This window comes from Copadichromis virginalis, linkage group LG4 (assembly GCF_057382275.1).
Source record: "Copadichromis virginalis isolate Kocher_CV1m ecotype Utaka linkage group LG4, C_Virginalis_male_GT1.1, whole genome shotgun sequence".
NCBI lineage: Eukaryota > Metazoa > Chordata > Actinopteri > Cichliformes > Cichlidae > Copadichromis > Copadichromis virginalis.
In genome coordinates, this window is record NC_140621.1 from 29,719,279 (window position 1) to 29,731,280 (window position 12,002).

General features: G+C 41.0%; 1 protein-coding gene and 1 long non-coding RNA gene across 3 annotated transcripts in view; both read left to right on the forward strand.

Moving 5' to 3' along the window:
* Nucleotides 1-8,129, forward strand: part of lasp1 (LIM and SH3 protein 1) — a 30,925-nt gene extending 22,796 nt beyond the window's left edge. For both annotated transcript variants that reach the window (XM_085454804.1, XM_085454806.1), the window contains exons 5-7: nucleotides 2,707-2,785; nucleotides 4,349-4,446; nucleotides 4,625-8,129. In XM_085454804.1, the coding sequence (XP_085310930.1) occupies nucleotides 2,707-2,785; nucleotides 4,349-4,446; nucleotides 4,625-4,798 (351 nt within the window). In that variant the 3' untranslated portion in view covers nucleotides 4,799-8,129. The remainder of the gene's footprint in view (nucleotides 1-2,706; nucleotides 2,786-4,348; nucleotides 4,447-4,624) is intronic.
* Nucleotides 8,130-9,414: 1,285 nt separating this feature from the next.
* Nucleotides 9,415-11,259, forward strand: LOC146711803 (uncharacterized). Its single transcript, XR_014920205.1, has 2 exons — nucleotides 9,415-10,313; nucleotides 10,497-11,259. It is a non-coding gene; the product is annotated as an uncharacterized LOC146711803 (long non-coding RNA).
* Nucleotides 11,260-12,002: the final 743 nt, after the last annotated feature.

The following is a 12,002-nucleotide window of genomic DNA, read 5'->3' on the forward strand; positions in this document are numbered from 1 at the left end:
CGAAAAAAAAGATTTATTCATAACACACGTGAAAAGACCCACGAAAACAGAGTTAACGATAAAAACGATAACAAAATAACACTGAAAACCGATAAAAACCCTGAAAACCATACATTTCACACCTGAGCCTCAACTCTCGCGGCCCGGTACCAAACTACTCACGGACCGGTACCGGTCCGAGGCCCGGGGGTTGGGGACCGCTGGTTTAAGATATGGCAGCCTGCTTATCAAAATGTCTCTTACTAATGGATAAGCATTGCTAGGCAACTGAGCATGCCATGATTGTTGAGTGCAGCATGGGAAATTAGAAAATTGTACAAGGAAAGCAAAACAAATAATTTGTTAAAAATGTAGCAATTTATATTGAGGAAGGAGCAACAGCACCAATCCTGAAAACAGGCATCTGCAAAACAACTGTAAATCCCAGGGGACAGCTGTCTGTGCCACGCCAGGCTGTAATCACAACAACACATTTTTATTTTATTAGCATTTTTACAATCTCTGTTCAGATGAGTGTTTTGATACTGTTTTAGAAATAATCTCAGCGCGTAATAACTTGCCCTTAAACACGTATTACATGACCTTTAGCGAGTGCTGGAGATGAAGCAGAGTAGAGAAAGTAAGTGGCAGAAAATGTGAAAAATTAAAGCCAAGGTTTATTTTTTTATTTAAAACAAACAAAAAAAAAACAAACTTGATTTCCTTTAAAGCTTAGTCATTATGCTTCAAATGAAAGCTTTGGAAGCCACCAGAATAACGTGGCACATTTTTTGTCATCATTTTCTGTTACATTACCTAATTGGTCTCACCTCCTCCAGCTCAAGCCTCAGAGAATTTCCCCAGATTAAGATCTCAAGTTCTACAATTTTTTTTGTATACTGTTGCTTTTAAAATCTTTTTGTCCTCTTACTTGCTCTTTATACATGGTAAAGGAGTTCTCTCCCATTCACTTTTCATTGGGTCCAATCACCTTCACTTTCCTCTCCCTCTGCCCCTGTTATTGATTGATTTGCCATTTCTCTGTAAATACACAACAGGAATGTAGAAATGTTTATATTGTTCACCTTGTGTCCCCCAATCTGCTTAAGTCAGCTGCAAAGACCTTTCTTTCTATGTGAAACAAACTGACAAAACAAAGACACCTCTTCATACATACCGAGCTCTGCACTGGCCTCGCTAATGGCATAATTGGTGTGGAGGGTGATGGATAATTACAGTTTTCATGTGATGAAGATCTTGCATGTTGGAGATTAAGGAAGTCAGCAAAGCAGGAAAACAAACACATATATTATATGCGTTTATGGGCGCGCACACAAGCCACAATTTCACTGTTTAAGGATAGATTTAAGCGCATCGTGAAGTGGCTTTAGTTGAAGCTGATAAACGAGACCTCTGCTTGCAATCAATTTGTCATTCACAGCCAATCATAAAGGAGCCACTGCAGATGAACATTAGTGTATTTTATTTCTCTTCTCTGGACACTGAAAAACAAAGTGCAATAAACCCTCTTCTAGTCTCATCTCTGTTTTGCCCTTCTCTTTGCCACATCTCTCGGTCCATCCTTCTATATTTCCTGCCACCAGCAAAGATTGAGATGAATCAGGGGGGATGGTCGGGGGTAGTTCAGCAGCAGCTAGGGCAAGTCCTGTAAATCCACACACAAACACACCATCTGTTCAACCTGCTTCTTCAAAACAAACTAAAATAATCTCTCTCACACACTCTCACTTAGCATATTGCACTTGAGAATAGCCACTGTGTTCTCCCAGTCACTCGCTTCACTGTCCTTACACAAACACTCCGTCGTCCCATCCAGTCGGTGAATACTCTCCTCACTGACGCCAGCAGCACAGTGGGCTCTTTGAGCCGGGGCATAAGCGGGAACAGAATACAGGGTTGTAAATCTTGACCGAAGAACTGTTGAGTAAGTCTGTTATCAGTCTGGTAATAAGGAGACGGGTTAAATAGAGCAGTCACTCAGTTTCTGTTTCATCAGTGCTGCCTGTTTGATTTTGAAACACTGAACACAGCCTTTGTCGCACTGGCTGGAGAAATGGTCATAAAGTCTGCCTAAACATCTAATTGTGCTGCTTTTTTGTTTTTGTTCAGTTATAACTCAGCGTATGGCTTACAGAATGAAAAAAATCCATTTTTTCTCTATTCACTTACACTTGAGACTGTAGTACTTTAATTTAAACTTGATTCCATTTCATATGCTTAGTCATACAACCCCACCCTTCTCCTTTTCCTCTCAGTAGTTCCTTTTGAGTCTTGCTCTGTCATTCCAAGCGAGTGTGTAAGACTCGGGGATTTGAGTGACTTGTTCTCTGTACTCCTCCTCTGCTCTTTTTTTTTTTTTTTTTTTTTTGGTGTGTGTTTGTGTGTATGTTTCACCTGTCTGATGTGTCAACAAGCCGTTGCTATACACCTACGTCCTTACACTGCTTCCGGTACCTGAGATGTCATTTCCTCTCAACATCAAGCTGCTTCCCTGAGCATTTGCTGCAAATAGTGCGCCCCACCTATCTCCACAGACACTGAGAAGCTAGAGAGCAAGTGGGAGACCCCTGGTGGATAGAAAAGGAACTGTACAAACTACAAGTCCTTTTTGAATCTAGAAAAGACTTGAAAGGATTTGAATCTCCTAAGAGAAGGTGCGTTATTCCTCATCTTCATGAATGACCTGTTTGTGTTTGTGCATTGCAGATTAAGTACCATGAGGAATTTGAGAAGAAGAAGATCGGAGGAGAGGGTCCACAACATCTGCCAAGCAACCCCAGTGCAGGTATGACCAGCAATTACTAGTAAATGTAGCAGAGAAGTAGAAGGCAGAAGTGAAGAAAGCACTGTCTGAATCCACAAAAATATCTGTGTAGCTGGAAAATGTACATGAACTAGAGAACAAAAAGCATTACATTTTTCTTTAGCTTTCTTGGCTTGTCTGCGCTTGGTTCCTCCCTCCCAGAGGCTATAGGAGCTCAAGTTCTTCACTGCACTCTTCTGCTTTTTAATCTTCTTAGCCATAAATGACTACATTACTGCAAGCATAATTCTGTTTCACAATCACAGCTGAAATCATAATTGTACATAATCTGTTTTTATTCATTACTCAAGTCAAACAATTGTTTGCTGAAGCTCAGACACAGAAACTTTGCAGTAATAATTGCAAACAACAACAGGAGCAGTTATGTCAGAACAGTGCTTTCAGCATTAGGAAGAGGAATGACTAGTCAGCCTGCTATTTGTATTTCGTGTGCCAGTTCAACACCTTTACACAGAAGGTCATTGTTTAGAGGGTTGTGAATCAAGAGCATGCGTGCCTTGGCTTGCCATGTAGGGTTTTTTTTTTTTAGCATTTACTGTAAAAGAGCTTTTGCACAAACAAACAATAAATACACAGCTTGTATGCATAGAAAATACATGGAAATGAATATCTAATTATAGACTGTACTGAGTCAATGTTTACAAACTTCTGAATTTAGCCTTTGTGGAGCTTTTTACATTTTCTCAGTGTTCAGTAGTCAGATTTTTCTCAGTGCTTTTTTTTTTCTTTTTAAACCTGCGTCTTAATATTCCTACACGTATTTATTAGTTATTATAGTCATTTATCTAATTATTTATGGGTCGTGTACCTGAATTGTGTAGTTGTGAACTTTATGTATGTGCAACCTACTGTGCGTAATCAAGTCAGGTCATTTCTGACCCCATTATTTTATACAGGAGAACATTTTAATAGGTATTGTGTTTATATTAACTATACTGTTACCTGTTAAGCGAGATTTTTTTAATTTAATTACAGTTCTGTCATTTTTATGCAAATATGGTATTGTACAAACAAAATGACCTTTTATTTACACAATATTTTTATTGTCTCTCGCTTCTTAAAAGACAGTTTCTCTTCATTTTAGAACTGCTAGAGAAGAAATGCATTTTAAACGGTAACATGTGTTTGAGTGGCACCAAAACAAAGATGAACTGGTGACTCTTTAATAACGTTAGCAACAACAAATTGACTAAAGTATTAAGAGTGTTTTGTTTTTATTTTTCGCATCCTTTATTACTTTGTTTGTAGTTAAAACAAAATGTATGCAAACATCTTGAGCTTGTATAATAATTAAAATATTTTGTGTATTAAGTGATCCCACCCTCCTTAATCCTTGCCACAGCAATGGGCAAGTGCTCTTAAAACTTTGCAAGGTAGCAGAATTTGATGCTACTTCTTATGATTTAAAAAAATCACAGAGCCGCATACTGCCATAAATGACCTTTTGTGTAGGTTAAAGCACCAATTATAAGTAGTACTGCTTATGATTCTAACTCCTTCATTATCCCTGTACTCCTTCACCAGGTGGTTACCAGCAGCCTGCAGCCACTCAGAACTACCACTATGATCCTGCTCCTGAACCAGTGCGCCAGGCAGCCGCTGCCCCGCCTCCCAGTGCTGGGGTACGTCCTTCACTCTTCTAATTAAATTCACCGATTCCAAAACCTAACAAGAATCAGAAGATTTGTTGTAATTTAATAACACAAAAGCAAAACACATTCTTTCCAAGATGATTAAGCTCATTGTCAGCAGACTGTAACCGTTTATAAACTAACCAAGCTCATTCTTTTTTGCTGACAGAAGCGATACAGGGCAGTATATGACTACTCTGCCGCCGATGAGGATGAAGTTTCCTTTATGGACGGAGATGTGATCGTAGACGTGCAGCAGATTGATGAAGGCTGGATGTATGGCCGCGTGGAGCGTACCGGCCAGCAGGGCATGCTGCCTGCCAACTACGTGGAGGCCATCTGAGCTAGAGGAGAAGAAAAAGAGGGAGAGAAAAAGGAGGAGATAGAGAAAGGGAGGGAAAGTAGGAAAGGAAAAGCCCAGTGCCATCTCATCTTAGCGCCGCTTTCTCTTATTTTTACTCTTGTTCCCTAACCTGCCCTGAGAGACCCTGAACCCCTTCCCCCTCTACATCCCTGCTCTGCTCTCACTGTTCGCCAGCCACAGACACACACCCTCTATCTAGCTGTCTGTCCTTCTGTCTGTCTATCTGCCTGCCTGCTTCTCTATTCGTCCGTCTGTGCTAATGTCTCTCTATTTGGATGTTCGTCATCCTCTTTGTCTTTGTCCCCATCCTGACTCCACTCTCATGCAGCTGCAAGTGGGAATGGAAAGTCCTCAAAGATGAATTCACAGTTCATTGCAGTATGTCAGGGGTCCGTGCCGTGTCACACAGCTCCATCCTAGCTACGCCACTTAGCAATCCTACCACTAAAACATGCAAAAATACTGAAGAAAATGTTTGTTTGTTTTTTGAAAAAAAGATATCCCTGAAGTGAGTAAACCTGCAGACACAATTCAGTGAAGAAACTAGTGTGTTTGAGTGGCGTTTTAATGGGCCCATTTGTCTTTTTCTTTCTTTAATTTTGCAGCGTGATCTTGGCCAGACTGGAAAAACAGTGTATAGAATCTCAGTCTGTCTTAGAGTGATTTTTTTTTTTTCACTTGAGTACATTCCTTTAACCTCCAACGCTGTTGCTGTTGCATCAGTCAGCCAGTTTTCAGTCTTAACAGAGAGGTTTTTTAAATATATTTATAGATGGACACACATCTCGCCAGTCTGCTCAAGTAGGCACCCTCATGTTCAGCACTGTGCTGTTGTCAAACTGGAATAATGACCTAACTGTAGAGCACCTCCTGTTGAGCCTTACACAGGCTTCCTGGATACAGGAGGGATCAGGGACACGTTAGGGGACTTCATCAGTCTTTCTCTTGCAGTTACACTGAACACACGTCTGCATGTACAGTATACACGTTTATTCCTGATTTTGCAGCCTAAATGCCTTCAGTCCTGTGAGAATCACAAAGATATGGTGATCAAGATTAAGCTGTTTTGGGGGGGAAATGGCTCTTCCCCTTTGCTAAGAAAAAAAAATATCACCATCACAGAAATCCTTTATAAAAGACGAGGCCAAGCACAACTCGATATTGTGAATCGTTTATTTGAAATTCATTCCACCGTTTTTGAAAGAGTACATTCCAGTCTTTTTTTTTTTTCTTTTTTTTTTCTCATTTAATGTGAGATTTTTTTTTATGGCTGTGGTAGATGTTGTCATTTTTCTCGCTCTTTTCTTCCTGAACTGTCCTTGTTGTTATTAGATGTTTGTTTTGAGAAAAAAAAACCAGATCTGTGTATTTAATAAATAAACCAGCAACTCAGTTTGCAAGACAGAAAAGGAGTATTTATGGAGACTCTTGTAGTCACTGTATTAGATCAGTCATGGGATAATTACTTGGAGTTTCAGGACAGCGCTAACTGCTTGTTGTTAAAGACAGTTTCATTGTTCTGCAGCTTCAAAGAAGGGAGAATTTAGAAAAAGAATCATTTAAAATACACCTGAAAGTTGATTTTTATCGTATGCTCTGTTCATTTTAAAGGCAGCTGCCACCTGAGCCAGGGCGGCACATGTGGCAGGCCAATCCCAACAACAAGCCAGCCACCGCTCGCTGGCAGCTAAATGTTGAAACTGGTTCTTGAGCGTAAAATGAAGCGTTTGCGTTGCTGGCTCTTCCACAGAAAGACTGCGACACAGTATTTCTGTTAAAACCATAACACGTGTAATTGTCATTATTGTTGCCATTCCTCTGTGGTGTAAATAATGTCACAGGCCCCTGACCTTATGCACCTTTCCCCTTTTCTTGCAGTTTCCTTCTCCTGTGATGCACTGTGACTGTCACAGACATGAGCGATCAGGGTGGGGCCATCCTTACAGTGGAGCTGGGGAGCGGGGAGGGAGGGGATTTCGGCTTCATTAAGTGAAACAAGGCTCTCACTATGTAGCTAGATGACATTGTACAATTGTATATGTATCATAAATGTAAGTTAGGGGGAATTGTTTTTACAGGTCACGGTGCTCTGGGAAGTGGCTTGCCTGCAGATAAAAGCGTTTCAATATTTTTGTGAATGTGGAGAAGTTCTGTGATTTTTAAAAGCTGACTCACGGTTGATGCACGTTGTCAGTTGGTGTTGAACAATCAAACTCTCTAATGTCATGAATTGTGACAGTGCTGATGGAAAAAAAAAAAAAAGTCACTGAATTAGAAAAAAGACTCTTCTAATCTTCTAATAAATGAGAACGAATGAACACACTGTACAGCATCTTTCCTGCATTTTGCATTAATCTCTATTCGACAACAGGATATTTGCAAAACAGACGCTAGATCGGAAAGCTGGTTTAGAGCTCACGGTTGTGTGTATCTCTGGGGTAAATTGAGGAATTTTGTGGTTTGGCTTTGAGTGAAATGATTGTTGTTCCTGGCTGATGGTGCATTTGCTCAAATTTAATTATCAACGAAACTACTCACACTGGTAGATTCCGGATTGCGTCCAGTCCAAACTTATCCTCAAGTGTGTTGATTGTTGTTAGGTGGTGGTGTGGATGAAATGAGGGAAGGAGGGGGGGAATGGCCAAAGACAGCCAGTATTGTTTAAGTGTGGCTCAGGATGGATTTGTTAAGGCACTGTGTGTGCGAAGATGTAAGCGTGCGAGGCTGGGGGGAGAGGGGGCGACTGAGGGTGGCGATCCTCTCGATTTCCCAGTCTGTGAGAGGCGGCAAGTTGTTTGTCTGACCTGGATTTTAGTCAGGAGTTAACCTCTTTGCGCCAAATTACCGCTCCTCTGCTCTGGCATCACTACTGAACCCTAACTTCATATCATAACCCTGCTTCCATTCAGTTTCTGTCTTCTTATGCTGTCCAACCTCCTGCTGCAGTTCCTCTTTCCTTCAGCCTTCATCGTAGGCTCCTGCTCTTCTGATGAATCATTCCCTGCTTCTATGATACTGGTTATATACTGTAGACTTTGCAGAGTGAAATCATATAATCCACAATTGCAGGTTTAGCATTCAGACCAGTTTTTGTGCATTCCATCTTAAATTGTTTTTGATATAATTTTGTTATTTTTTTAAAGAAAAAAAAATATACCATATGCATATTGACATACACATGTATTCAACACTCTGAATACATCCTCAGATTAAGGACCTGATATCATCTCCTGTTGCCCTGATACAGCACTTCAAATTGTACTTATGATTCTGCAGATTCAATAAAATGTCATTTTTTTTCTCAAGACTGCTCTGTCTGTACAGTCTCTTCACTTGGACACATGAATAGCAACGCAAACGTAAAAATCTACATAGGTGTGCAAGGCCCTTTTTCAGCAAATGTCACATTATGTCGCTTCTACGAATTTATGATGCAAAAAAGGACAATTGCTAAATAGGAAAACTTTTTCATGTTATGTTGTCATACCTAAAAACCATTGTGCTGATTAATGAAGTAATATGTTTAGCTGAGTCTTTTGGGGGTTTGGTTCTAAGTCTCAAAATGGTTCATTAAAGGACCTTCATTAGCGTGCTTGTGCTAATAAATTCAAGCTATTCCACGTGGGAAAAGAAGAAACAGTATTTCATACAACAATTTTCACCACTCCCCTTGCAGAAGAGGGAAAACCGGCTCCAGCCAGAATTCAAAAGAAGTGGGAAACACTGGTGCATAACTGATAACACAGGCTCCTCAGAGTCTCTAATTTAAGACCTTGAGAATCTGGCAGGTCCTGAACTGCTAGCTTTATTAAATATGAACTGCAAAGCACCCTTCTCACCATTCAAGAAGTGAATCAGGAATGTTTCCATATCTAAAACCATACTGGGTTTGCACTAAATCTGTGGAGATGCCCTAACCAGGGAGAAATGGATTAATATTGTCCCTCATTTGGCAGGTCTGTCAGAGAAACTCAGAACCGTAACAGCCCAGTGTGCTTCAGACCTAACAACACAAGACGAGACAAAACAACACAAGTGTACATTGTGCAATGTGTTGAGGAGCGTTTGGACTTTTACACGGGCGAGACCAAAGAACCACTCGTGACACGTCACACAACGCAGTTATACATCTTCAGCTAAAGCAGAGAGGACACGGGAATAAAGGAGGGTATTTATGTCCACACTGAATGACCGCTGTTAGACTGCTGGTGTCCTAGAGCACCAGTCATCAGTCACCTATAACACAGTCTGGAGATCCCTTTCCAGGTGATTCAATCCCCACTCACACCATAACCCATGTGACCTTAATTATTTCCAACATGACATGGTAGGACAGTGTCTCCAAAGGGATTCACACCTTGGCCTCTGTGACAGTAATGACCTACCTTGATTCACACCTGGGCTCATGTAACTCACAATGACAAAGATGGTGACTCTCAGGATCTCTTCAATGGAGACAATCCCACAAGGGGTAAACTACCCAAGACTCTCCATTAGTTTCTAGAACTAAAGAAGCCACTTGGATGGGAAGTAAAATGTCTTCACAAGCAGAAAGAAGTCCATTTGCCTTCATTTCAAGTGCTTAAAAAAACTTACTTTGAGCAGTACTATCTCTCCTCTGCACATGTCCAAAACATCTCAGCTTTTCCTCTTTGTCTCCAAACCGCCCACCCTGAGCTGTCCCTCCGATGTGCTAATTTCAGCCTTGGCCATCCCAATGAAAATCTTAACATCTTCAACTCTGCCATCTCCAGCTCAGCTTCCTGTCTTTTTATCAAAGCCTTTATCTCCAAAACCATACATCATAGCAGGTCACCAACATCGCCTGCTAGTCTTCTGTCACAAATCACCCCTGAAACTCGTCTCCACCCCCTGGCTACGCTCTCTGCTTCACCTCTCTTGCGACTGTCCGTTGCTTTGGATGGTTGACCCCAGTTATTTACACTCATAGACTCTTTCTACTCTTTGTATGTTCTCTCTTGCTTCTCCTGACTTAAGACTTTATTGACTTATTATTGATTAAAGCTACAAACTGTCCTTTTGGTAACAAAGTAAAGATTTTGGGGGAAGTCATCCATGGAGGCCAAACACGCCTTTCTTGGGCAAACGTGCCTGAAAGCCAAAACTCCGGGTTAGAAAATCACACGTGTTTTCTTTTCCCCCTTGCACGTTCGCTTTTTGTGTAGGGCGGGGCGTGTGGAGCTCTCCGAGTTCTTCCGATCTGTTCCGATCTTCGCCGATCTTCTACCCTCGGTGGTAAGGTCGCTGTTTGTGCTGCGTGTTCTCCTCACATCCGCACAGTCTGTCTCCGACCGAGCTCCCATCATGGTGGACATCTTGGTGTTGATGTTTTTCGCCGTTATGGGCCTCGTCTTCCTCTCCTACATCATCTACATGCTGTGATGAAGATGCGTCCTGGTCAGGCGGTGCTGGAGCCTAACGGAGGGTGTTTGTTTTTCCTCTCCTGCATCCCCGGTTTACGCCACAAACAGAGGTGAGTGTTGTATTTGCAGGTGTTATTAAGCGAAATCCTTCTGTGGTGGAAAATGAGTGCATATACCCGAGAAAGGCCGGTGTTCCTGTTGCTGTATCGATTTTGGGATGATTGGTTTCTTTCATCGCCGTCAGTGTTAGTAAGTTGCCAGCGACAGACCTGTTAATGCTTCCCATGTTTCAGGGAGTAGAGCCACGGCCAGGCCATGATGGTTCCCTTTGGAGCTTTCATGTGGGGATGAGAGGAGCGATCCAGGCAAGAGAGGAAAAACAAATGGAGAAGAAGTGGAAGCCAAACTGTTTTGCACTCTGCAATCATTCCCCTCCTTCCTTCTTTGGAACAGTCAGATCTGACCAGGATGCCCAAACAGAAATTATAACCCTCATCATCATTTTCTGTGGTACTTCTGTGTCAGTATTACTGTTTAGAGGAGTAGCGATGTTACCTGCACATAAGGATCCAGGATGGCATTCATAAAGGTGTAGAATTTGCCTTTTTTTTCTTTTTCTTTTTACGATGTGCGATTATTTATTTATTTATTTTTTAAGGATGGATTTGATTTGAAGTGTTCAGTTTGACAGTATTATCCAGATGTTTTATCAGCTCTTTTTGCACAGGTTTGTGTTTCAGCAATCAGTTGGAGAGCCTCAGTCACTATACTTTCCTTCTCACTGTAATCATCATTGTCCACTAAATTAAGAGGAATGGAAAGGTATTTGTTGCACTATATCAGTTGCTTTAATGTTCTGAAGCTTTGCAACTACATTGCTCTTTTTCTGTTTTTGTCCTTATTTTTTTTGGCCACAGATGACATCCACAAAGAGGTGTTGTTTGTGTATATCTGAGTTTCATATTATCTGTTATTTTTAAATAATGTTCACTGATGCACACACACAATTTTCTGATAATCGTGAAATGTCAAATAAAGATGATTCCAGTAAACCCAGCTGCCTTCTCTTTCGCTTTTTGGAAAGCAAAGTTGAATTCATCCTTTTTGGGCATTATCAACTGTCACGGTCAGTTTTCAAGAAGATGACAAGCATTTCATGGTTCGAGCTTCTCAAATAGATGGAGGCTTTCCTGCTTATTCTTAGGTGTATTAAGTTTAATACTTGGAGCTCTTGGAGTGACAGACCAAATCACTATTTGTTGTTGTCCGCAGATATTTTTATTAAAATTTATATTGCTTGAGTGGTTAATAAGCAAAAGCAGGGCTGAGGTTGCACCAGACCACTAAAAGTGGATTGTGTTGCCATATTGATGTAACCACAGCTGGAAATTACAGGAAAGAATAATCCTGGGGGGGGAATAAGAAGAACTGTTGTCCTCCGCAATTCAATATTAAAAAGGTCTTCAAACAAGAGTCGAATGTAAAGGCAGAGGCTTTAAAACATGTTCTAAACCACTGGTTAAAGTCCAGAACAATAGGGTCAGGTTAAACTTTAGCAGAAAACCTCTAAATGAGCCCACAGAGTTCTGAAAAAGAATTCCTTGATCCAAGCAGATTGAAGAGCAGAGTGTGGCTCATGACCATAGCATTGTACGCTTTTTGGTCACTCGAGACACGACTGAATATAGAGAGAACATATTTCATCCCTCTGAAAATGGGGGACTATGTACAAAACTCTCTATAATTTCTAATTAATACAAAACTTCTATCAAACTCATTGAATTAAACCTGAAAGTCTG